The 25,565-nt window shown below is 42.0% G+C and overlaps 1 protein-coding gene across 12 annotated transcripts in view; it reads right to left on the bottom strand.

The window, feature by feature from the left end:
- fbrsl1 (fibrosin-like 1) overlaps window positions 1-25,565 on the bottom strand; it is a 267,834-nt gene that overhangs the window by 174,546 nt on the left and 67,723 nt on the right. For all 12 annotated transcript variants that reach the window (XM_067519813.1, XM_067519814.1, XM_067519820.1 and 9 more), the window contains exon 2: window positions 16,918-17,142. In XM_067519813.1, coding sequence (XP_067375914.1) covers window positions 16,918-17,142 — 225 coding nt within the window. The remainder of the gene's footprint in view (window positions 1-16,917; window positions 17,143-25,565) is intronic.

Here is a 25,565-nt window from a genome sequence, read left to right as displayed (position 1 = left end):
TCCTTCGGCCCTGCAAGCAATGGGGGCTCTCCATCTTGTGTCACCGTGGGGATGTCTAGGACTGGCGTGGTGCAGAGCAAAGTGCCCTCCCCTCCCTTTCAGTGCCTCTCACAAGCTCCCGGAAGCATCCATCACAACGTTCCCCAGTGGGGCGTGGGTAACGGATCGACTTTCCTCCGGAGTGCTAATCAATCCAACTCTTGCTGCCGCTCCCTGGGAACATTTATGGCCCACCATAAAGCAGGCCTTTGGGGCATTACGGCACCCAGTAATCCTGCTAAGTGAGCAATATTTCCCATCTCTGGCGCTGCAGTTAGAAGGGCTTGGGCCATAAATAGCAGAATTAATCTGTGGCCGTGACTTCTCGGCCAGCCCTCAGCAGTCACAACCCCACTGGGGCCAGGTAGGAGCCACCCGATGGGCAAGGTACAACAACTTGTGAGACTAAAAGATGAGATGGCCTTTTTAAGTAAAGGCGTTAGACTGCCTCCTATCCCTGTCTTCCCTGCCCCTCTGTGGTGTCTGCTTGAAAGAGGCACCAAAATGCGAGCATGCATCATGAAGAATACAGCGCTCAGATGGAACTGATGCAGCACTGTAGTTCCCGCAATTAGCCGGCTAGTTCATAAAAAAGAAAAAACCTTTGAAGATTTGTCATGGTGCACTTCAAACTAATTCATTACAGAGTCTGGAGTCCACAAGTAGCCACTACCAGCAAAATGAGTTGAAAAAAGAAGGGGAGTAAAAAAGCAGAAATAAGAAAGAGGAAGTGTTAATAGAACAAGCATGTTGATCAAATGACCTTACTTCTTGTAAAAATCAACATGTGAATATGATAAAAATAAGCTACAAAAGGGAAACACTAAAGCCAAAACGCAGGCGGTATTTTCTCAGACATCCAAGGTCAGTGAGTCATCATCAAAGGGGAGCCACTTCCCCATTTTATGCCCAGCTGAGTTAAAACAGATATGTCGATGTACTAGTATTTCTTCAGAACATCTTAAAACAGGCCGTTTTTAAAACATAGCACCAGTGGGAGATCCATACAGTAAAACACAGATGATAGAAGGCAAAGCTAGCCTTAGGTTGAGCATTGCCGGAGGGCTACAGCAACCACCTCCCCTTCAATAACTGCTGCTGCTAGGGTAGAACCTATTTTATTTTATTCCACCCATCATGCATCAAAATGTCTCCCTGAGGTACCTCGGCTTTGAGCAGAGGCCTCCGTCTTTTTTTCGCTGGAAGGCCAAGTCTCTCCATCACGCCACGGGTAGGAGGGGGAGTCAAGGTCTCCAACCCTCGGCCCTCAGCAGCCCCGCTCAACTCAGCCAACCCCCCAGGCTGCCTGCTTGTCAGTCAGGAAAGCTTGCTGACTTTTTTAGTCTGCAGTTCAGGTCAGAAATCTGACATTGTTTTCCCATTCAGAGCTAGGCAGAAACATGACAGGTGTCCATGGAAACAACATTTGCGCAGATGTTTCCAGTTCTTTGAAGGTTTCAGAGAACGTTTTTAACAAGAAAGGTCAGGTTTCACTGCACTGCCATACCTCTTGGGCGGAAAAGGGAGGACAGTAGCATGATTTAATCAAACAGAGAGGACTATTGATGGATATTCCTATGAAAATATTTATCTATTTATCACGTTTAACATCAAGCAGCACTGTAATGTTTGCCACAAAGCAAGACTGATTGATCAGTGATTTAGTGATTGTTGAAAGATATTAGACAGGTACAATACATGTAAAACACAAAGTGAAAGAACCTCAGGTACTAAGTTCGTCCTTTGAGAAACATAATCTGGAATTGATCATACGTCATACGTTTTGTTGACTCCAGTCTTTACTGTAGATACTTCACTTCAAACAGTGACCATATGTTTTGAATACTGGTCAAATCATCAAACCGTCCAAAGAATTAAGGTCTGTCTTTCACGTTCAAGACAATGTTTCATCACCCATTTTGTTCTGGAAATTCAACTCCTGCCCCGTCAAACTGTGATCCTGTGGAGTGTGAGGCAGAGACTCTCAAAGCCTCTGACATATTCTTTGATTCCTCCATTTGCTGTTCTTCTTCTTATCTTCCCGTGTCATATTTATGGTAGCAGCTTGCATGCAGCCGTTTGTGGTTAACCTCTGCTGATGAATCTTGTCAAGTGCATTGTTCTTTTCTCTCCGCCCGCCTCTTTGAAGCAGTCTATTGGGGGGCCTCCGTTATGCTTGAGACCTGGGCCCCATCCAAGAGGGCTCTGTCAGAGCAATGTTTAGCCCAGATCGAGCTCCGCGAGTTTTTGCGGTGGTTATGTGGCCCTGAATGATACCAAGTCCCACCAGTCGCTGATGTTGTTGTAGCCGAATATCCTGGCCAAACCTGAGTAATGCTCTGGGGCTCCCAAATCATTTCCACTTGGAGCAGGAATGAACCCCAGCTAAAATTGGATTCGTATGGTCTGGACGCATGACAAGAATCTCTCTCATCCTCTAGATGCATGGTAGCTCCCCCATCAGGCAGTGGATCCTTTTGCTCTCGGTATTTATGACCAATAAAAGCTCAATGACTGATGTAATCAAAGTCCGTGGATACAGGGGCTACACTGTTGCTGGAACCGAAGATTGGACTCTTCCCCTGAAAACACGTTATCACTGTGAGGCTCAGTAACCATAAACCTGTGATCCACTCCTACCCCCTGTGCAGGGATTTCAACTCCCAAACAGCTAAAAGAGGAATAAGGAGCATTAACTTTGTACAGGGGACTGCACCACAGAGGGGGAGTTGGAAAAGAAGGAGATAGAAGAGGGATGATATTCTTAGTACTGTCAGTGCTGCTGCACTCATAAAACCTTTGCTTTATCTCTCCCAACAATCAGTCTAATTATGTTCATTGGAGGAGTCCAATTAATCCTCCATTGTCAGCCGGTGGCTAAGTGTTTCTCTACCCCTCACACTGCCACACACAGACACAGTGGAATCTGCAATTAACACTACCCAAATTTATTTAGCGCCACTTGCCTCAGCTTCTGACTCCCTCCAATTATGCCTAATCAATTCCACCAGGAGGCGGTGGGGGGAGCGGGGCACTGGGGAGGTCACTGTCATTTGCTGCGACAAACCCCTCTGCGCCACCCAAAGGCCAGATGTGTCAGCGAGCTTGTCATGTGGCAAGACGATCTGCACTGAATAACTAACTAATATCCCAGCTGCCCCTGCCTGGCGTGCCTCCTCTTGCTCCATTGTTGGTCTTAATTGAAAAACACGCAATACAGACTAAAGGTGGCAGCACTTGGCTTTCAAAGCTCAAACACGCCAGGACGTAGCATGGCCGCTCCCCTCATCTCCTGGCTAGTAGTTAAATGGCTGCAGTGCACCTGAACTATAGAGCTTGCAGCCTGTCACTGGGGCCTGGAGGATGAACCTCTTCATGTCTGCTCTCTAAAGTTTGTTGTTCTCAGTGCAAACAAAGGGTTCACACAAACAAGAAACGAGGCAACATAATACCATAGGGCTACGCAATAATCACATTTTGACCCTAGTTAACTTTGGGTCCCAAGCCCAGGACCACTTTAATGGTTTACCATTAAACCACTTTCTCAGCAAGAGAAGTACCCCCACCTTTCTGTGCCTCTTACAAAACCTTGTCAAAATTAGACTTAATGTGATACAAGGCTACGTGGGTCTGAGATGAGTCAACACACAAACACCCCTTTAGTTGCACTACCACAAACAACAAGCACAGTAAAAATGCTTACTTATAAAAAGTCAGATTAAATATTTGCACCTGAACGTGTGACTGGGGAGTAAAAAAAAGAAAAGAAAAAGGAAACATGACAAAACATGACAGATCCCTGCACAGTCTAGCTTGGCTGTAATATTCATTTAGTAATTTACATTTTATTTTTGGTTAAATTTTGTCTAAAGTAAAAACACATCTTTTTGAGTTCAGTCAAGGCACTTTGAGTCAATAAATAATCAAGTTAAATTACTGTGATCACATACACCAAAATACAAAAACATTAGCAAATACATTGAGTATTAACAATATGTTTATTGTTAATACACAGCAAACTGTGTGTTTCTTAATAGAATAAATGTTGGAATAAAGGTTTGGAAATCATTTAGACACAGTTTGACATTACTTTTACTCTGCTGTTTTACCAACAAACCAAAATGTTTTTTTGGACAGCACACCTTGTGTTCTTGGTGACAGCGGCTGTTTAAGTCTCTTATGTTTCTCTTTACAGTATCTGCTACATGATTGAAGTCTTAACACTGCATGCTTAAATACCATACATGTACAGGAAATATAGAAAACGTAGTCTTCCAGTAAATCAAACAAACAAAAATTTAAAAAAAAACATGAACGAGAGGTTTTTGTAATTGAGTTCACCTCTTGCACATCCTTTGTGGTACAGTGTGTCACATCATGCGTCTGCATGTTTGCAGAATGTGGCTTAACATTTACAGTAAGTGTATGCATATGTGTGTCATCTGTATCCATACAGGGCTTGTGTGTAAAAATAATCACACTTTTGCAATATGTCAGTGCATGAAATTACAAGTGCCCACTAGTGCTAACATTTCCACATTGTGTAAATCAGTGGATGTGTTTTTACTTTTTTAAGGCTTGCAGACAGGTTGGCCTAAAGCTAGCATTTTGCCCCAGTGCTGTCAAACCAAAGCCCCACAGTGGGCTCAGACAATGGGAAAGCAAGTCCACTGACTGGAATAACCATGTTACAAACCCGCCGTAAAACGCCACTAATATTTAATGCCTTGCTGTCAGGTCTGAAGGGCACAGGCGCATGTAGAAACTGCGCAGCCAAGTGTGTGTTTCCCTCTAAGGCTCACTGCATCTGACTGTGTTTGAAAAGAAATCTGAACAAGTGTGTGTGTGTGTGTGTGTTGTTTTGTTTTCAATGTGTGTATATCTACCTGACAAAAATAAAACAAAAAAACAACTGTCTTGATTTGCCTGCTACACAAACCTCAAAACCTGAACTTTTTTCAGCCCACTGCATTAATATTTTCACCGAGCCGTGTCAGCTTCTGCAGACACATTGCAATGCTTCCTCACCACAGAACAGCCGGTGGCAAGTCCCTTGCTAATCCACGGGGTGTATCAGGTGATGGAGGCATCACCGAGCCTGATAACATTGCAGCATCTCTGGCAGGATCAGGTTGAAGAGGCACCTAGTCGGTGAGGCCAGGCTAATGGCAGAGGATATCAGATCATGACCTGTCACTGTATAAGCCTTGGGCTTCTGTAATCCTCCAATAATAGACACATTCAGAACCAAGGACACTGGTGAAACTGTCAACATGCCAGCCATTGTGAATCTAATGAAAATCAATGTCAGAAGTGACAAGTGTGTGTGCTGTGTCCGTGTTTATGCGTGTGTGTATGAAGTAGAAATTAGCTGTGTGTGCATCAATGTAAATGTGCGTCACATAAACATTTTAGTGAGTGTGCGTGTGAGTTTTGTGGGAGTTGGGGGGGGTGGAAAGACAGCCACTGAGAATAGCGCTCTCCCCTTGACCCAAGTGCCTGGCTGTGGTAATTCTCCAGTGTAGTGTATTACTTTCATGCCGACAGCAGTTAAAGCACAGAGCCCACAGTCCAAACACCGGCACCTTGGGATGCCTTCCACTTAAAACAAGCAGTGGGAGCACATTAACATTTCAAGGTATTATTTCAAATGTGGGGGAAATTGCTGCTGAATATTTCATGTGCACCAGCACATGTCAAATGTATTCCTCGGTGGCTGCAGCAGTGGCAGAGGTCGGGATTGGTGGTTTGGAGAGTGCTAGCGAAGACAAGGGAGTTGACCTGGGCATTCAAAGCGAGACTGGTGTGTACGACGCTGCTTTGCATAAGTGTCAGGGGGGACCCTACTTTGAGGAGCAATTATACTACTACTGCCGGCTCATTAATTAAACTAGAGCGACCAGGCTAATTCAGCATTGTGACCTGCAGAACGTGCTCACAGCTCGCTGCACCGCTCGGATATTATCCAATCAGTACTGCAATGACGCACTGCTAATTGCTGATGTTGTTATGTGTGCAGCTCAGTGTCACAGCTCGAGTCTGGCCTTTGACTTCAATCACAAGTAAACGCCTCCAAATTACTCCCTGATGTTAACCCGCTGTGTGGGAGACACTTTGGAGTTTCAATCTAAGTCATTCACTTCTGAAAGAAGACCTTCCAAGCAAAAGCCTTAATTCTAAATGAGTAATGTAGCCTTTGAACAATTAACACTTGCACCCACACTCATTAAATAAGAACAATATTTGTTGCTACAGTGGTTATACATAGGCTAACAAAATCTCTTCGCTATCTTAGAGAAAGTTCTCAATATCTCTAAGACATAAAAACATTGAACCTGTTAATGAGCTGAATGATAATAAATGCATCCGTCTAATCAGTGAACCTGTGATTTGAGTACTTCATACCTATGTGGGAGAGTTGTAATCCTTGGCCACCCCCCTCTGAGGGGGGACAAACCCTGACCCTGCTCTCTCCAAGGGGTCACCACAAGAATCACACCCCCAACTGAATCCTGCTCCTCTGGGACTGTTAAGGGGCGTGTCAACCCTCAGTCTACCACTTCAACCCCCCGCCTCAGGGTGTACATGCTCTATTGTGCCAAAGCAATCATTCTTACTCACCCACCACCCCTCTCTTTGTTTTGCAAATGGCCTCTCCCACATAATTTTACATACACACTCCAACCACTGAGCTCTGGGGACTGTCCAGGAAGTAATTGTGGCTTTTGTGCATGTGCTCCCCTCCCTCCATCCTCCCCTTCCTCAAAGGAGCCGCACCCCCTTGTCAGCTGTCATCATATAACTGACTGCAGACCCAGGAGCCTAATGACAGAAGCTATAGTACATGAAAACACAATTATAGCCCTTGGTTCAATTGCTACTGTGTGAATGGCCTTTAAAAGAGGAAGAAAGGAACCTGCCCACTCAAATATATGTCTGAACAATATCCCTTAAATTATTAACCCATTAAAATGCACGGCACCTAATTCTGAGTCTGATCATTAAACCCCGTTTAAACTACTCTCCTTAACCTGGTCTTATGCTAATTGTAGGATGTGCTTGATGCATGGAGAGTTCTAGCTCATATACATACATTTGACCTTGTGTAGCAGTGCTACTTGCAGTTTTAATGAGCTAATGACAATGGCAGCGCATGCACACACAAAACGACACAAGACAGTATTCCAAAATAATATTTTAAAGCCACATTAAGCATCCATTACAAGAGACTGCAGGAAACATGTTGATGGAACCCGCAAAAGATCCACTGCAGGGCTCAATATCACGAACCCGGGCGCGCTTTACATTAGGCAGTCAAAATGGCAGAAGGAGAGAAGCCTCCCACTGCATTTTTCAAATGGGAACAGTGACCCCCAATGGACGATGCGATGTAATCTGACAAAGGGTTAAAACAGCATCATCCACCATCTCCTCATATATATATGTGCAATGACACTGAAATGCAGCAGGGGTCAGTGTTGTATCACGGCAAAACTGAACACAGTGAGAAAAGGAACGCAGTGGCTGCAAAGATCACATCTGTCTCACTGACACCACTAATCCCATTTAATCCGTTTGAGTTAATGTCCGGCTTTGCTAGTCGCCAACTCCCCTCCCCCACTCATTCTCCAGGCAGAAGGCTATAAAAACAGGTGGAGGGGCCTCAGCAGATCCCATTAATGTAGTAACCCCTAATGGGCTAAAGTGGCAAAGATGACACTTAAGCGTTTAGATGCCACCAAGTACGCAAGCACTTCACCACAGCCACGCAGGGGCACATTTATACAAGCACACACACCACACACACAAGCCTGCAGCAGATACACAGCAATACATATGTGTAACCATGTGCACAAAACAGAAGAGCACGCAGATGTGACAGGAGCATGGTAACAAGAGGCACTGCACACTGGAACGCACATGCGAAAACACATCCTTCAAGCCAAGCAACGATTAAACGGAATGTAATTAAATAGGTGCTAATTGAAGCGCTAATTAACTAAAACAAATTGATACAACTGTGACAAGGAGAGAATGAGGCATTTGTAAATGATGGCAGGGAACAATAAAAGTGGAGTGTAGCAGCTTACTGCAGTTGTGTTTGGGATATGGTCTGGCCTCTCTATTGTCTTACCCCCTCTTAAGCCTGTCAAAACACACAGGCCTCCAAACAAAAGGCCACGCACAACTACAGGGGACTTCTCTTTTCAGTGAGGGCTCTGACTGCCACCCACTTGCATTCTACCTAACAAACACCAGATCCCTGTGTCCTTTAAGCTGCCTGTGTAACACAGCACCGCGCACTAGACGACTGCCAGCTTTCGCACACAAAGGAAACCTGAGCCCTGGCACTACTGAGTTATAGTCCTTCTTCTAGGGTTTAACTAATGCATGATTTTGAAGGCCGATAGCATTATTTTGTACTTAGACTTTTATTCTGCTCTGATATTCAATATAATGAAAGCGGTCACAGTAAAAATGACAAAAAATTCCCCAGATTTGAATTTTTCGCTCCGAGTGTTGATAATCTGCAAAACAGCAGAGCCACTAATGATGCATTAAACTCACAAAGATAAAATTTGTGATCCACCACATCTATTTAATGCTTGGATGAAACACTTGGACAGATTGTTATTTCCATTTTAGTAAATGTCCCATTAAACCAGTGATTCCACACACTCCATGAAAGCTTTTACTATTGCACACACACCTGTTTCCTTTTTGGTTTTTATAGGCAAGATTCCTCTGGTACACAGACAAGACAAGCAAAAGTGTATTATCTATGGAAAGTTTATTTATAAAAAAGTAAGAAAAGCACAACAGCACTAAGGACTGAAAAATATTTTAAATATCACAATTTGAAATGCAACTTGACAAATTCAAATGAGGAAACCATCATACAGTATGTTTACATATCATTGGCTTTGACACTTTTTTTTTTACATTCACCAAACGGCCAGTATCGGCTGACGTCTACACATCGGTCCAAAGTGACATGAAAGGCAGCACAATTTGAGAATCTGGGCTGAGTGACCTTGTTTCTAACACTTTGTTTACCATTTCCTTCAACTGTGGCGTTTAGTGTCTGCTGTACAAGCTGTACATGTTCAAAGTGACAATGTGCTTCCTTTGACACCTTCAGACATAGATTAAAACCGAATTATTTTCTTAAAGCCAGTTTGAAGCAGGTGGGTGAATCACACATGAACGTCTTTTCACACACACACACACACACACACACACACACACACACACACACACACACACACACACACACACACACACACACACACACACACACACACACACACACACACAAACTGCTACCTACAGTTTACACTCCTTTTTCTTGTTTTCATCACAATAACAGTCTAACCTATAAAATGCTGCTTTGTAGAGAGCTTTAGCAGTAGGAACATGACCCGAGACAGCCGAGAGTTCCTGGAGCAGACATTTCTGAACTGCTCCCTAAACATTGCTGTAATATAAACCACAATGATACTGTAAATCATAAAGCATGAGGTGTAATAAAGTGTATCTCCCTGCTGTCTGCTCTAGTTAAACATCTACCAGGGGCAATATATCTGTTGCTATAGCTACAGATTCTCTGGGAGATGCAAAACTGGAATATGATGTAGCCTGGGAGGTCCCACTTTAATAAATTACATAAAAAAAGAAAGTAATCACAACTAGTCAACTAGCAAAGCACAGAGAAATAATGTCCTGACAAATTTATTATGGCTAACACCTGCCTACCTAATGACTGCACTGAAAAAAGTCTGCGCCACAATGTACCTGCAAAATTAAACATTGCACTTACCTTGTACAGCAACATCAGACACAGGAGCACACAGTATTTCTGTGTGGAGATTCTCCTTGCCTCTGTTACATAGTCCAATCCCAGCATGCAACAGCCCCAGCTCCAGCAGAGCATGTCTTTAGATTCCTGCTAATTTAATGTTCCCAGGCCTAATTGTCCCAAGAGTGGTTGCTCTGAAGCAGCCCTGCTGTATCTCAATGGCTATGGCTTGTTAAAATTGATGGTGTGTGTGTGTCTGTGTGTAGGTGTATGTGCCTACACCCGAGTAACCCATCAGGCACCTTACATGGTCTGACATTAATCACTGTGCACTGTCCCATGCATATTTCACCTGGCTGAGCACAACTGGCAGAGAGGTTGTTTGGGTTCGGTCATTCTTTGTCATTCTTTTACCCTTAGTTCCAGTTCTATTTCAGTCTCCCTGTCTTTGTATAAGTTGGGGAGTCGCAGACATTGCCATGGGGAGGGGAGAGATGCTATATCATGAGGAAAAATGTGCAAAATATTTCTGGAAATCTCATTTAACTTATTTTCAGAGCAGTCATCAAAGGAATATCTGCCCCCTCTGAATTGACCAACTCTCCAACTCCAACCATCTGGGGCCAGTTCACACTGGGACCCAGTTCAACTCCGTACCGTAGCCTGTGACTGGTGCAATGGTCACAAAATCTTTCTACACCCTCCCCCCACCTCAATTTCAACACCAGTGGGACTGTTCCCTCATCCTTTCCCAGACTAGCCCTGGCATCCCCAGCAAAGTCAACATGGGTGGAAACCCACAGGGACAAAGTTTGGCTCCTCACAGTAAATCCACTGTGGTCAGGCTGTCTGCTGAGCAAAAATAGATGGCATTTAGGAAACTTAACAACACACACACAGTGAAAGGTACATGCTCCCAGACACTTCTTCACCCAGGAAAATCATCTCAGGGAAAAACAAAGAGGAAAAGTCTTCTGACCTTTTAGCCCAAAATCTGACATGTTCCAATTTTACCTAAACTATTTATCCATTCTGTGTAATCAAAAGGACGTCTTTGAAGACCGTGAATTGACTCTATACAATATCAATCACCATGACCAGCACCAGAGACTCAATCATTACTTCTCGTTTTACTTTATTTTCTCGATTTACCTTTTAGGAGAAATGTCAGGTTACAAAAACAGTTGTTTGTGCTTTTGTGTGTGACAGTGTGCGTAAGTGCATTTAATCTAAAGAAGCCTTGTTTGTAAGCCACAGATCAATAAATAGAGCAGTGTTATTACTGCAACATTTATTTCAGTGATAAATTACTTCTTGACTAAACATCAGCTATCTGATCTCGCTAATTAGCTGACTTTACTGTTCTCGTCTGGGAAAAAGTTTCTTATTTATACCATCTACAATACACGATACTATGGTGTATGCTGAGATGGAGACTCATAAAAGGTTCCTCTAATTGCTTGCTCAGCTAATGAAGTTAATGAAGCCTTAAACTGCTCCCTTTAAACAAGAGTAATTAGTAGTTTAGGGATAAATTCCAAACAGGACCTTTTTATTTAAAGAGGCCATATTATGCTTTTGTGATGTGGGGTAATAAATATAGCTCTGTGAAGTTTGGTGTCAGTATTACACATAGTTAAAGCTTGAGGTAAACATGTGTTTACATGCTCACTGTGAAAAAGCCAGGTTTCACCTGCACTATTGATTGATCAGTTTTTTCTATATACCCAACAATATGACATACAAACGTGGTGGAAGTCCATAAACTGACCTCTGTTTTGGGTTCATGTGACCAGTAAGTTCACTAACAGGAAGACTTCCATAAGCTGGCCAATCAGAAAAGAGCGGGCTCAGGGGGAAGGGGGTCTTAAAGACACAGAAACTCTAACAAACCATTACATCCACAGGAGCAGATGAGCTTTTGCATAAAGAGCCATTATAAGATAAATAAGCACTTTGATGAATTAAGAAATCACAAAACCTTAATATAGTAGGGCCTTGAATAAAATATAAGCCCTATTTTATGCATAATAGGGTCTTTTTAAGAAGGTGCCTTTTAAGCCATAATTCACACAGGAGTGGTTAAACCACATTATGACTGTGTGAATATGGTCAACATAAGGTTTCATCAACCAAGAAAGTGGTTTATTTGAGATATGTAACTGTATAAAAGGCACTGCGTATTGTATGATCTTTCCGTTAATAAAACAGAAAAGAAAATTTAAATTTGAAAATAAAGAGCAATTAAAAAACAAGCAATTTATATTATTTAATACAAATCTATAACACCTTATATTGAGATGAGAGCATACAATAATTATAAGTGCAAAATAGTCAGAGGGCAGCTTCCCTCCGATATCTAATATAGAAAATGCGCATGATCTGCAGTTTCTAAAAATTCTGATAACAAATGAGATTGTGCATACTGTCATCTACACTGCATCTCTCTGAATGTTCCTCTCTCATCTTGGCTTTGATGTGGTAAAGACAATTATCTACTGTTGGATCATGCATGTTACAAGTAGCCGACTAATTGATCTGTCAAGGTCTATTACAAGTCACACTCCTCCACTCATATCTGTCCTCCTACACTATACACACTCATACACACACAAATGCAATGTGCCCACACACACCTCTGCAGCATACCACTTTCTCCACTAGTCTAATAATGTCTTACTCCGAGTAACTGGACCAAAGGCCTTTTCTATGAGGTTACCACCTATAAAGTCTCCAACCTCATAACTATATATTATAAGTACAACAGCAGATAGACGAGTAAATTGAACAGAAGGTTTTAACTTATTCAGGAGAATATGTAAAAAAAATGTGTTGTGGCCTTTTTTTTTAATGTCAACAATACTAAATGTCCACTCAGCAACATGCCCACAGTGACTGAAATGGAAAGCATTCCCCTTGAACTTGAGTTTAAATTGATGTTTAGCTGGAAGAAGGGCTACTCAGGACTTTGTCTGCTGGGCGTCTCCTGAGCTGAGCTGCTACGGCTAAGCGTTGCTGCTCCCCAGATAACAACCAGGCTACCATTATCAGTCATCCCGAACGTCCGCCCGTAACCAAAACCCCACTGCCGACATTCGCCGTTGCTCGTGCATTTATCGTGGCTCTCTGGCTGCCCCTGAACTATGCTCCAGTGCACCGTTAATGCCCCAGCTAATCTGATCAGTCTCCAGCTGGCTTACTACTTATAAACACACCTAAATATGAACATTGAAGTAATCCTGAGGCAGCTACAGTATGACAGGGGCATGCAGGATGCTGGCTTTGTATACACAGGCTGGGCTGAGTGTGAGGGGATTGCCTGGTGGGGGGTAGAATATAAGAATAAGTGTCCACGTCCTGTATGGCACTGTAAGTGAGCTGTTAGAAGCACAGGATAAAGCACTGCACTAATGGACGGGGAGTTGATTTGATGTGTATGTGTGTTGTGTGTGTCATTGTGTTGCTTGAAAGAGTCAGCATTATGTGTTATTCATGACCCCATTTGAAGCTTATTGAAGGTCAAATCCATGTTTATGGGTTTATGGGGATCCTGCAAGCTGTTTTTCTGATCTCATCCATTAAATCAGGACAGTATTTTGGTCTATAGATATTATCCTTTAGAGAAATAATCTATAGAAATCACTGACTGATAGGAGGTTGATATTTATCTACAGTAACTTTTTTCTTTTGATAATGCTTGCTATCTGAATCTGCCTGTGCACAATTGTGTGTGTTCGTGTTTGTGTGTGTGTGTTTTGGTGGTGCTATGACCTTTAAAAAAGTAAAATGCAATTTCAAAGTTGATTCACTTTGCCAAAAATAAAAATCAGCTGTGACTTTGTTTAATTTCTGGCACATGAAAATAACAAGTACAAGCTGCTGGACCCATTTCAATCAATCTTAGTTTTGGCCTTCAAAAATATCTTCAAGGAACATGTGTGACTGCTGCAGAAATGGTTCCTGACAGGATATACTGACAAGAGAGGAGGGAAATAGCCCTTGCACATTAATGTATGCACACACACACACACACACACACACACACACACACACACACACACACACACACACCATGTTTGATTATTCCTGAGGTCTTGAGGAGTCTTCTAATTGGGTCAAATGCCACCGCTCCCCCCAACAGCTCCAATTCTCCAGTGAGCCAGTGGCACCCCAGGGTACCTCAGGGAGATCAACACATCACCTCACCCACAGATCCTTGTGTTCGACACACACTAAGGACACCTCCACTGACTGGAGAGCGCAGAGGAGAAAAATATATGGACAGTAAAGGTAAGCTGGACACTTGGAAAGGAGGGCAGCCTTAAGGAAAAGGTAGAAAATGCTCCAAGTGATGATCACTGTAGTGTTGAGTATTCTAAATGTACTATATCAATATGTCATAATGTGTAAATACATATTTATCACACTTTGAAAACTGCTTCACATAAAGCTGTAAATAAGCTGCTCACATCTATTTCAGATCAGGTTGTGGAGAGAATCACAGTCTTACACACACACATCTGCTTTAAAGCCCAGATGGCGGCTCTGTGCTGCCTTTCTCCCACAGTCACAACAAAAGTCTTTACGTGTTTCCATCTATCTGCTTAAGTCTGTTTTGTTGCACAAAAAGATCTGAAGTATTTTCTCATGGATGTAAGTGAGAATATATGTGTACACTGTATTGTTAAGCTAACTAGCCAGCAAAGAGAACAGTGAATACTAAACATCCACGTGCCTGTGTTAGAGTCTGTTGGCGCTGCTGCCAAGGACGTTTTCTCTGGCAGATAAAATTCACAAAGGGCTCCTCATCATGCACAGTCCATCTGGAAGTGGATGTGTTTTATATGCATGGGATTTCATCTATCAGAGAGGGGCTTGGGATAAAGGACGAACAGATATCTCTGTTGCTCTCTTCTTAGCTCTTAAACTCAAAGCAATTGCTCTTACATCCTCACTCCTGAGCCCCAAAAATCAAATGAAGCTTTGAAGTCAAACTTTTACAGCTTCTGTGATCATTGTGAGGCGCTCTGGAAAGGAGGGCAACCGTTCCCTGACATGTACCGTGAGAGACGGTGTGTAAATAGGAGTGAGTGAGAAAATTCTTGATCTACAGAGGCTGAATTTTCCAACAGTGAATCTATCTATCCCCATAACAAAATAATCTGCAGAAATGCAGGTTGAACGATAGCTTGGCTGATTGGTCTCTGACAGACTGTCAAACAACCAGACACTGAGATTAAAGCAAGTAACTGATATGAGAAAAACGGAAGGAAGTTAAGCAACAGGGGACCACCGGGACATCATAGACCAGCAATATTTTATAGATCGGACCATCTGGCAAGGGAAATGTCTCCAGTTTTCTACAGATCGCCAGACTGAGGTGTTTTTAAGGCACTTCAATGATGCACAGGATCAGTGTGACTCACATATAAAACATATTCATTTCTAAAGTGCACGGACACAGAAAAACAATGTGGCAGCTGTCACATTTGTAGCGTTTCTACTCTTTTTTTCTGAATTGTGTTAAACTCATGACTAGTGTAATGTGTAAAGGACTAGTCAAATTGGCCTTGCATGGCCGTGCTTGTGTAATCTTAAGGTATATTAGCAGAAGTGACACAATGGGCATTTTACATTACTCAATACAGATGTGTGGTTTGGAAGGCAGCAGTAAAATAGGCTACAATCTGAAGGTAAGTGCAGTTTTACAGGCTCCTAGACATTTTAAATTGCACAAAAAGAGCACAAAAGATGACGAAGTGATGTCAAATAGAGCTACTCAATGTGACTTGGGAAGCAAAATAATACAGGTTATCCCTAAGACACAGGCTCAAGACCTTTGGATTCTTCACTAACAAAGGAACAAAGAAACATTTTGCCCGAACAGGTAAAAAACAGAAAGAATGAAATATGTTAGTGTCACATTGCCGGTGGGTTTTTAGCTGCTTTCACTATTACAGTATCCAAATCTCCCAGACTGCATGTGCAGAAAATCTCCACATGAAGTTTAAATTGAGTGCAGCTGATACTGTACGGTTTTCACATGACAGCAGCCATTTGCTGATATCAAGGACTTATTATCTGGGCTGGAATGTAGATCTGGTCCTGTAATTGCAGCCTATTGCAGTTACACTGTAGATAAGAGCATCAGCTAAATACATAATTTCTAACTGTCTCTTAGCAAACTAAATATCACAGCCAAACTCATTTTCAGCCATGTTAACTTCCTCAGGAAATCTTATCTAATGGAGATATTTTTATCTGTGGAGGAGGCCTCTGGGCTACATAGCCTCATTATTTAGTTTGGCTTCCTGACTACATTTCCCCTCTTATCCTCAACAGCACTATGGTGGATCTTGGCCTCAGACAGGAGCATAAAAAACATCCGCCCATTTAAACAAACTGTTAACACATAGACGGGCTATCTCACAGGGACAGGCTCAGGGTCTGTGGGCTCAGCAGTGGGCTTGAAGCTGGGGATATTGGCAGTTCTCTATCTGCATAGACAAACACCCAAACACTTCTGCAGTCATAATGGAAAACAAGGATAGTGTGGCAGGGTAAAGCTACCTGAACGCAGCACATCAACAATTAATGAAACACTTCTGGGTTTTGCACTGGGGCCCATCAGTGTGTACAAGTCACCTTTCACTGAGGCCCAAATCGATCTTAACCTACAAAATGATGCTTATGTGATCTGTCTGTTTTCCTTTTTTGTCTCTGCATGTGAAATGCAGAACATGTTACAGTCTCAAAGAAAGACCCAAGCTGTGGCAAACCGGACCTGTGTCCGTTGCAAAAAACAAAGAAATCCATATAAATATAAATTTTTATAGGGATAAAACCCCACATGTGGTACAAAATTCCTGCTGACACATGAATGAGTGCAGTTGCACCTGAGAGGGGCAATGAGGAACCTTTCACACTTCTCCATAAATTTTTAAGCCCTAAAGTGAATGTGTCACAGCTGACTTGTAAAAATAACGGTCCTGACAAATCCCAACAAAGCAGCAGATTCAGATGTTTTCTAAGCAGCTGATTGGCTCACACAAACATAAAACAAGTTATTTGACACTGACCATTTTGTTCTTCTTGGAGTAAGTCTTCTTCAGCAGCCTCTCGTTCATCCTCTCCTGCTCCCGCTGGGCATGATGGAGGAAGCCGTTCTCTAGGGGATCCACCACTGGTTGGACGTTTTCCTCTTCCTCCGCCACCACCTCCTCATCCTTCTTCTGCCGCTTAACCACCTTTTTCTCCTTCCACCGCTCCTTTTTCTCCTGTGTCTTCACAACCCCAGTCTTCTTCTGCAGGAAAAAGGAGAGAGCTTGTTAAATCATCCAATGTCATCTAAACAATAAGTGTGTATAGATGTGTAGATACAGCCAGATGTACACATGCGCATACGTAAAGACTTCTGCTGCAGATCTTGAGTCTATAATTAAAGACACAAATCTGAGCAAAGCAAAGTTAGAGGATGCCATATACTAACATGTGGCACACAGCGCTTACTTTTATCATTTTTAAAAAAACCCATTTTACTTTCCAAAGGAATTTTTGAAACACAAAACCAAAAGTCTGACACAGACACTAATCAATGCCACACTGAGAATACAGACTTATTTCCTTTCATGTCTCAAGGATTTCCTCAAAATTGTACACCAGGTAAAAAGCGGTCTATGAAAAACAAGCCTTCACGCTGAATAACCAAACAGACATCTAGACGAATAGACAGACTGGCAATAAGATGAATGTGTAAAAGAATGAAGGCAGGGTGTGCCACAGCTGGCAAACAGTCAAAAGCCCAGCCCCTTTCACTGCTGGCTTACACAAAACAAGCAAACACTCGAGCAGAGAGCGGCGACGATCATTCACTCTCTCTAAAGTTATCTTTAATCCTGTCAACAGCAGAACAATGCCCTGCTGGAGCCCATAATCACTTTATGGCTCAGTTATAATGAGCTTATGATATGAAGTGCTGCTTTAACACACGCTGGAGAAAATACAGTCGCTCTACACTTACACTATGACCAAGCAATTTCCCCCGTTAACTAATCGTTCCTTTCAGGCTTCAGTTACGGCCTGTATGGATTTGATGTTTGTTTACTGGAATTCAAACAGCATTTGTAACACTGGTATCTTCTTTAATGTTTTATCATTGCCTCTACCTCTGACTAGTATTGTGCAGACAGGCAGAAAGAGCGACATACTGGGTATCAGCTACTATTATTTGGGATTTCAGCTGCCATCATGCACTAACCTAGTATTCAAGTCTGGCATTTCTTTTCACTGCACAACATAAAAAGATTCCACAAACCGAAAAAAAATGTTAGCAAAACACTAGTAAGTGTCCAAGCGACACACCATGTGGCCTCATTCAGTGTTCTTGTGATATTCGACCTTGCATAATACTATAATACTGATGGAGCACACTGATTGTTAGCTGTCGAATTTTCGGCCTGCACACGATTAGCAGCAGAACTATGATGTGTGGGGGTGTTCACCTGGTTAAAACATCCATATCACGTTTTTAATCAGAATCCCACTCCGTGATCTGAATGGAGATGTTTTTAAATGTACTGTAGAAAACAGCCAGAATACTACTGTATATAATATGTATATGTATATGTTGGCTATATAAACTATAGCAAACAGGCAATTTGTCCAATCACAATACACATACATTAGTCCTAATAACTTGTTTTACAGTGGCAAACTGGTTTTTTGCCTACAAAGGAAAACAAGCAGCACATGGCCCCAGGCTCCTTGGAAATAGACATGGTACTTTAAAACACAGCAAACTAATACATTATGGAGTCCAGTAGCAGATTATTACTGTATTTTATTATTAGGAGCACTGGTGCCTAAATGTAAAAATATAACAGGGCAGCTATTTACGTAACATAAATATGGCAGTTGATTTGCTTATTTAAGCTGATTTTATACATAGTGGCAGAAGATGATGGTATTTACAAATTAAAAACCTACCTACTTTGGCTCACCTTCTTTTCCAATAGCTGCTTGCTTTAAGCATTGAGCGTATGGATTTACATCTAAAAACCGTCTTGATTTATTCACAAACAGCAGTGTTCCACACACTTTATACCAGCAAGTTTAATTTTGGCTCAGTATAAGTCAGTTGGCTCAAATTCAGTGATCGTCAGGTGGCGGGTTGACCTGACTTTTTAACCAGGAGGGGCAATGATCAGATCTGACTGATTAGAAAAACTAGAGGCTGCTCTGTGTTTACTGCAAAAGCACACACATATTGACACATGTGCACATCTGCCAGCCTGTGTACAACACTGCTGTCTGCCTGCTACTCTTCCCAATGATTGAACTGTATCCTCCTCCGGAGCTTCTGATGCTCATTTCCAGCTCTCATCAGGCCATAAGTGGAGCTGGTGATGAGCTACTGCTTTGGAAACTCTGTTGGTGGATAACACGGCGGTGTGAATGGCACGGCACGAACCACCGCTGCTGGAAGCCACAAGTTCGCAGCCAGGGGTTTCCTAGTTCACATTTCAACATCTGTTCACAGCCAGCAGCGCTCGGCCCAACCGCGGCACTCCATATAATCAAATTATTGGCTTCAAGGGTGGGAGGTTAGCAGATGGCTAGCACATTAGCCGCATAACTGCTAATGAATGACACCTTCCTTAGCAAAAGATGCTCATATGTCAGACAATTCAAATAACAAGCCATGGAAAGAACAAAGGTTTCCAGGACATTAAGCAATTTGGGTTCATGCAGAATTAATCTAAATGTTAACTGGAGAAGGCAAAGATGTAACAACACCCACGCAAACACTTTCATTCCGATGTTCTAGTCCAGAAGTCTTTGCATAAGTTGTACTGGCTCCACTGAACATGAACATTCAGCTAAACACTTTCTCTTCTTACTTGCTCGTACAACTCCCATCCTCCCGGGAGAAGCTGTTTGCAAACACTTTTAGTGTTTCTGTTTATAAGATTTTCTTCTCACTAGTTTAGAGGGAAAAAAACTACCTTAGCACTTTTTTTAAAGACTGGCTGCTACACTCGCTGACTGAGGGAAGATTGATTTTTTTTTTTTTCATTGTGAAAGGAAAAACAGTTCTTTCCATGCTGTGCCAGAGTACACTTAACACAGTAGACTAGATTAGAATATAGATCTGCTCTCTGGAGCTGGCTGGTTTTAAATGAGAGGAGGCCAGTGCAGAGTGAAACCTGAATTTCAGACCAATAATACTTTGCATACCAGCATTTGAGACCCTTAATGGTCATTATAAGCTTGTAGGAGTGACAATTTTGTCCTTAAAATCAACAATGAATATATCTGCCTATTACTGTTCGGAGAATTTTAATCCGAGTGCTGTTCCTCTACGATCCGTTTTCATGCCGTGACAAACGATTGCTGGCAAGTTGACACCACTTTGACAGAAGATTCACTGACACCACAAGGCAGCTTAAAACAACTCCTCTCGTCTCACACATTAATTTCTCATGAGGTACCAGACGGCATTAGCAGGCCACTCGTCATGCAATTCATTACCTCGAGAGCCCTTTTTAAAGAGCTGCAGTCTGACAACAGAGGATGATGAGAACACAACCAGGTGTTTCCCTGCTTTTAGACAGAAATGAATCTCCAGTACAACTCTCCACCAATAATTATCAAGTCATACACATGAACTGCAATTTTCCATCTGCTTAGTTATTAACTGTAACATGCCTTTCTGAGCAAACCTGTTGTGAGTGCTGCAATCAATTATGCATCAACTTGCATTAATGTGGAGTTATGTTATGATTCTGAACAATATCCCAGTGGTCTCATTCAATCGAAAACACAAATAAACACAGAGATCCTCTTTAAAATCTGAAAAGACAAGTGCAAGCTCACTCTTTGAATGGAGCATACACAGAATATTAATATTATTTTAAGTAAACATGACATGTTTGATAAGCCAAAATCTGCATAAGTTTCCCATGTCGTCATCTGCCCTTATGACACATTTATTTCTTACTTGACATTTCCATGAACTACTTTCAGCCTTTTAACCAAATGCAACTACTAACATTTTAACAACCAACAATCAACTGCTGCATTCTTTATTGTTTGTACATCAAAAATGACAGTCTAGATTTTTGCTAGATGTATCTACGCAGCACCTTTAGTCAAACCACAAATCACAAATGAGTGAAGTTACCAATCAGCTGTTGTAATTTTTCACCCTTCAAATCAAATCCAGTGGAAAGCTTAAAGGGGCAACAGCAAATGTCTCTAAAAGAGATCTGAGGCATAACTGTAATCTCTCATTTTCCAAATTAGCTTGAAATCTCCAAAACGATTTCTAAAAGGGCCTCGCTGGCTCATCTCAGTCACTCAGTTGGCAACACCCAGTCAAGCAAGTACAACAAGCTAAAATCCATCTGAATTCCATGACCTTTCATTCATGTCACCACTGTGTTTCATCCACTCTCTGAGTTTCCTTCCCCATTTTAAGCTCAGCGGTGTGGACACAGCATTGAATAGGTCTTAGAGTGAATGTACACAACTCAGCTGTTCCAAACTCACATTTTATGCCTTATACACAGTGGAGGCTTGTGGTGACATGAGAAGCAGGGTTGCAGCAACATTTTTAGGACTTCAGTGCAAGTTCCTCAAATAACCTTTACTCATCACGCGTCCCTGTATCACACATGACTCACTCAACCTCCACTCAGCATCAGCATGACATTTCTTTCTGGCCACAGAGTTACACCGTTTGAACTTGAAATTAGAATAGGCTACAGCATTTCCAAAGCAGTACCTATGAAAGATTGGATTAGTCTAACTGTGGCATAGGGCTTTGTTAAAGCACCTCTCTTATATTTAACATTACACAGTAACAAAGTGTTTGCGGTGTTTGCTCATTTGTTTTGTTGTTTTTTTCCACTTACAAATAGATGATGTGTGACCTAATTTCAGAACGACACTAAACTAGAAAATAATAAGTGAAGAAGCCGCAACGGCACCTATCACTTTGTTATCCCGTGACCCCACATTAGAGGACTGAATCATTTTCTTCTAATCCAACCCGGAGTTCCTCTAGCATAGCTATTGTGCCCCTGATATTAGGGAGAGTTGTCATGTACCTAACCAGAAGCTACATAACTTGTATGGGCTCATCGCTGTAATTTTGAACAGCCCTACAAAATATCAAAGGATCATTTTTTAGTTCAAAATAGTTACAACACCTCTTTAGCCTAAACTAAGTGACCAAACCCAACACATACATCCACAATCCATTTGTTATCTGTAACTGCTTATCCTATACAGGGTCTATCCCAGCTGGCATTTGGCAAATGGTGGGGTACAACCTTTACAAGTCTCCAGTTTACAGTATCTCAGGGCAGACACAGAGAGACAAACACAGACAGACAACCACTCTCACTGATATTTACACCTATGGGCAATTTAGGGTCATCACTTAACCTAACATGTCTTTGGCCTGTGGGAGGAAATCGGAGCACCCAGAGGAAACCCGCGCAAATTACGGGGAGAACATGCTCCACACAAAAGCCCTACAGCCAGCCGATGATTCAAACTGGGGACCTTCTAGCTGTGAGGTGGCAGCACTGACCACTCCATCACCGATCTGAACGAACACAAACGTAAAATTTTCTTCAAACCCAAATTGAACCCTTTAGGTACTGACAGGTCCCATCGGGTTCAGTGTGGGTATCCGCCCTCTGCACCACATACAGTTTGATGTACATTAGCAGTACACTAAATACTAAAGGTGGTGATATGGATCTTGCTGTGAAAACGTGTGCTGTGCTTCTCTATCTAGTTTTGTATCTGCCAGGCTACTATTTATTGTAATATCTAAGCTGATGCAATTATACTTTGCTCCGAACACCTGCTCTCATTGCTTTCCCATGTCTACTGAGTTCTATCAGCAATAAATGGTTTTTAATTGTTTTTCTGTGTCATTTCCATTTGTTCCCAGTCGACGACTCTGAGAACAGATGTATATTAACTGCTGGAGAACAGGGGTAATCCATCATTGTGTGTCTGCCAGCAACAGGCATCGCTGTAATATCATTTCAAGATGCCAAAGGCATGTTTGCAACTTATTTCTACATGAAATGAAGTTGCCTCATCACTTTTTATTATTGAAAAGAAAAACATTTACAAAAAAAAGTCTAATACCGATGCAAAGTAAAGGATTTACCGGTGGTACAATGGCACATGTACATACTAGAAGACAGAATTGGACCTTTTAAATTGCTCCAGTATTAAAATGATTATTTATTTAGTCAGACTTCTGGTAGAAAAAGTGGTCAAAGTGGCAAACGTCACTCACTTGACTGTGTTTAGGCTGAAATGTGACAGAGACCAAAAAGTTCAGAAGAGGAAAAGTGGAGAGGATGACAAGAATGGACAGAAAACAGAAACAGAGACAGTGCAAGAGAGTGGAGGAGGTGCGGGGGGCTCTGGCTGGAAGAAAAGAGACCACTCGACTGGTTTGACCCGGCCACGTTACCCTGGCAACAGGACGGGAGAGCTTTGTTTCTCTTCCAGCTTGTAAGGGTAGTGGAACGTGTGTGTGTGTGTGTGTGACTCTGCGTGTATGGGTATGACTGCCTAAAATCCAACACAGGTTTCCATGTTGGCAAAAATGAAGTGCACTGCTTTATGTGGTTTTGCTGGGGCCTTGAGATCCACCGTGGAAGCACATCCACCTCCCGAAGGATTATTTATACATTCTGCAAAGAGGAATGTCCCCAGCCCTGAAGTTGCTTGCAAACGGTAAAGAGGGTCTTCATGTGTGTACCTAAACCAGAATGCAAAGGAGTCTGACAAATGGCGCCTGGAGTGCCGAAAAAAAGAGAGCGTGTTTGAAAAGAGAGAGAGATGAAGAGAGATGGTGGCGTCTAATGCACATCAGGAGGCTTTCTCCACTGCACTCTCTTATTTCTGAGGCCAGTAATTATTTAGGAGACACAAAGAGCTCTGCAGGGTACACCTACCTCAGCATTAGGAAGTGCCACAAAGAGATTACAAGGCCCTCTTGAAAATTTGCCACTGGAGAACTATCTAGTGCTCAACACTGGAGCTGAAGCAACACTCTCAATTTAGTCCTTACGAACTAGATAATGCTTTTGGTGACACATGTGTACACAAAGTGCCACAGAAGCAAAGCTATGAAAATCTACAAGAGAGAGACATATGTCCACTTTGCTAAACAATGGCAGAAAACAACGTCATACTTTTATTATGGTGGAAATGTAAGCATGACTTTTAGTTACGGATTTCTTTTCCAAGGTTCCTGGGGCTATTTAGTTTCAAATTAAAGCAGGTGAACTAGTGTTCAGTGGAACGTGGCTGCTCTAAACCTTATAGGGCGTTAAAAAGATGGAATTTGTAATATTAGTGGCTTTTTAATGTTAACTTAATATTCAATCATCGTGAAATGATTAACCATTTCAGAAAGTTTGACTTATCATTATCACAGCTTATATAATAATTGGTGTGTGGTAATGAGATGAGTGGCATTTTTCATACTACTGTCGCGTTTAGCTCCTTTGAAGCAGGCTGAGGTGTGGCTGTGTAGATTTATTGCTCTGTGCTAGACTGATTCTCTCTGCGTTACAGTTGCTCTTGGCAAGCGAGATAAATCATTGTGACTTGTCACGATTTAGACTGGATTGATTTAATCCTGTGGCTCGCTCGCTAGCTTTTATAGGCCTACGCACGTGAAACTCCGCAGAGACAGCAGAGCATACACCTTCCATCTAATGCATCGCAGCTGTCAGATGCATCAAACACACCTTTGATTAAGTTATCCAATACATTACAATGCATACAATCACTTCCCCAGCCTCCATATTTCTCTCAGAATAGGACAGTTGCTGTTCAAAAACATTTGTGGCACCAAAGTGACACATAATGTAATTAAGTACCTAGATTTTATGCTTGAGTAAAATGAATTTAATTTGTTTAGGACATTTACTCAAAAATGATGAGCAAATATTAAGTAAAATACAAAAACTTACGTTTTCAAATTTGATGACTATGCTATTTCAGACTAGCTGCACTTTTTAGTGTACTCTGTTTTTTTTTTTATTAAATATTACTTCACCACAATCTAACGTTTTTACAGTGTGTGTGCAAAGGTGATTATGAGGCTTTGAACAAGGCACAGCATGACTTTCTACAGTGATCAATGTTGCATAATTGGCTAGCTTTGCTGATTAAATGAACCACATCCTTTTCACCTTTTGTTAATCGATGTGCTGTATTTTTCCTGCTCGCTCGACTCAACAGTTGAAGGCCTAATCTTTTGTGAATGTAAGCTAGTTTTTCTGGCAGTGTTGCTGAATGCGGTGTGTTATGGAAGAGCAGAGGAATGAACAGGAGATGGGAGGTGTTAATCCCTGGCAGGTCAGTTTTGCTGCTACACTTGTTAACAAGAGCCAGCCTATGAGCAGACCCCCTCCCTCCATTTTTTTTTTACTTTCACACTGCAGGTCACTTATTTGCTGTGCTTGCATTCCCTGCTCTGCAGCAGGGTACATACTGCTAAATTTGAGTCAAGTAGGAATAACTGTCAGGATGATTTGGTGTTAAAAGCATCAACGTGGAGGACGATGTTTTCATGAGGATTTTGGTTTGTTGTAAATAATCGTATTACTATTTCCTACAACCATTCCTTATTATTACCTACAGTAAAAACAAGTGAGCTTAGTGAAACTTGATTTAACGT

Source organism: Channa argus, chromosome 11 (genome assembly GCF_033026475.1).
Source record: "Channa argus isolate prfri chromosome 11, Channa argus male v1.0, whole genome shotgun sequence".
NCBI classification, from domain to species: domain Eukaryota; kingdom Metazoa; phylum Chordata; class Actinopteri; order Anabantiformes; family Channidae; genus Channa; species Channa argus.
This window is presented reverse-complemented; position numbering and strand designations above follow the sequence as displayed.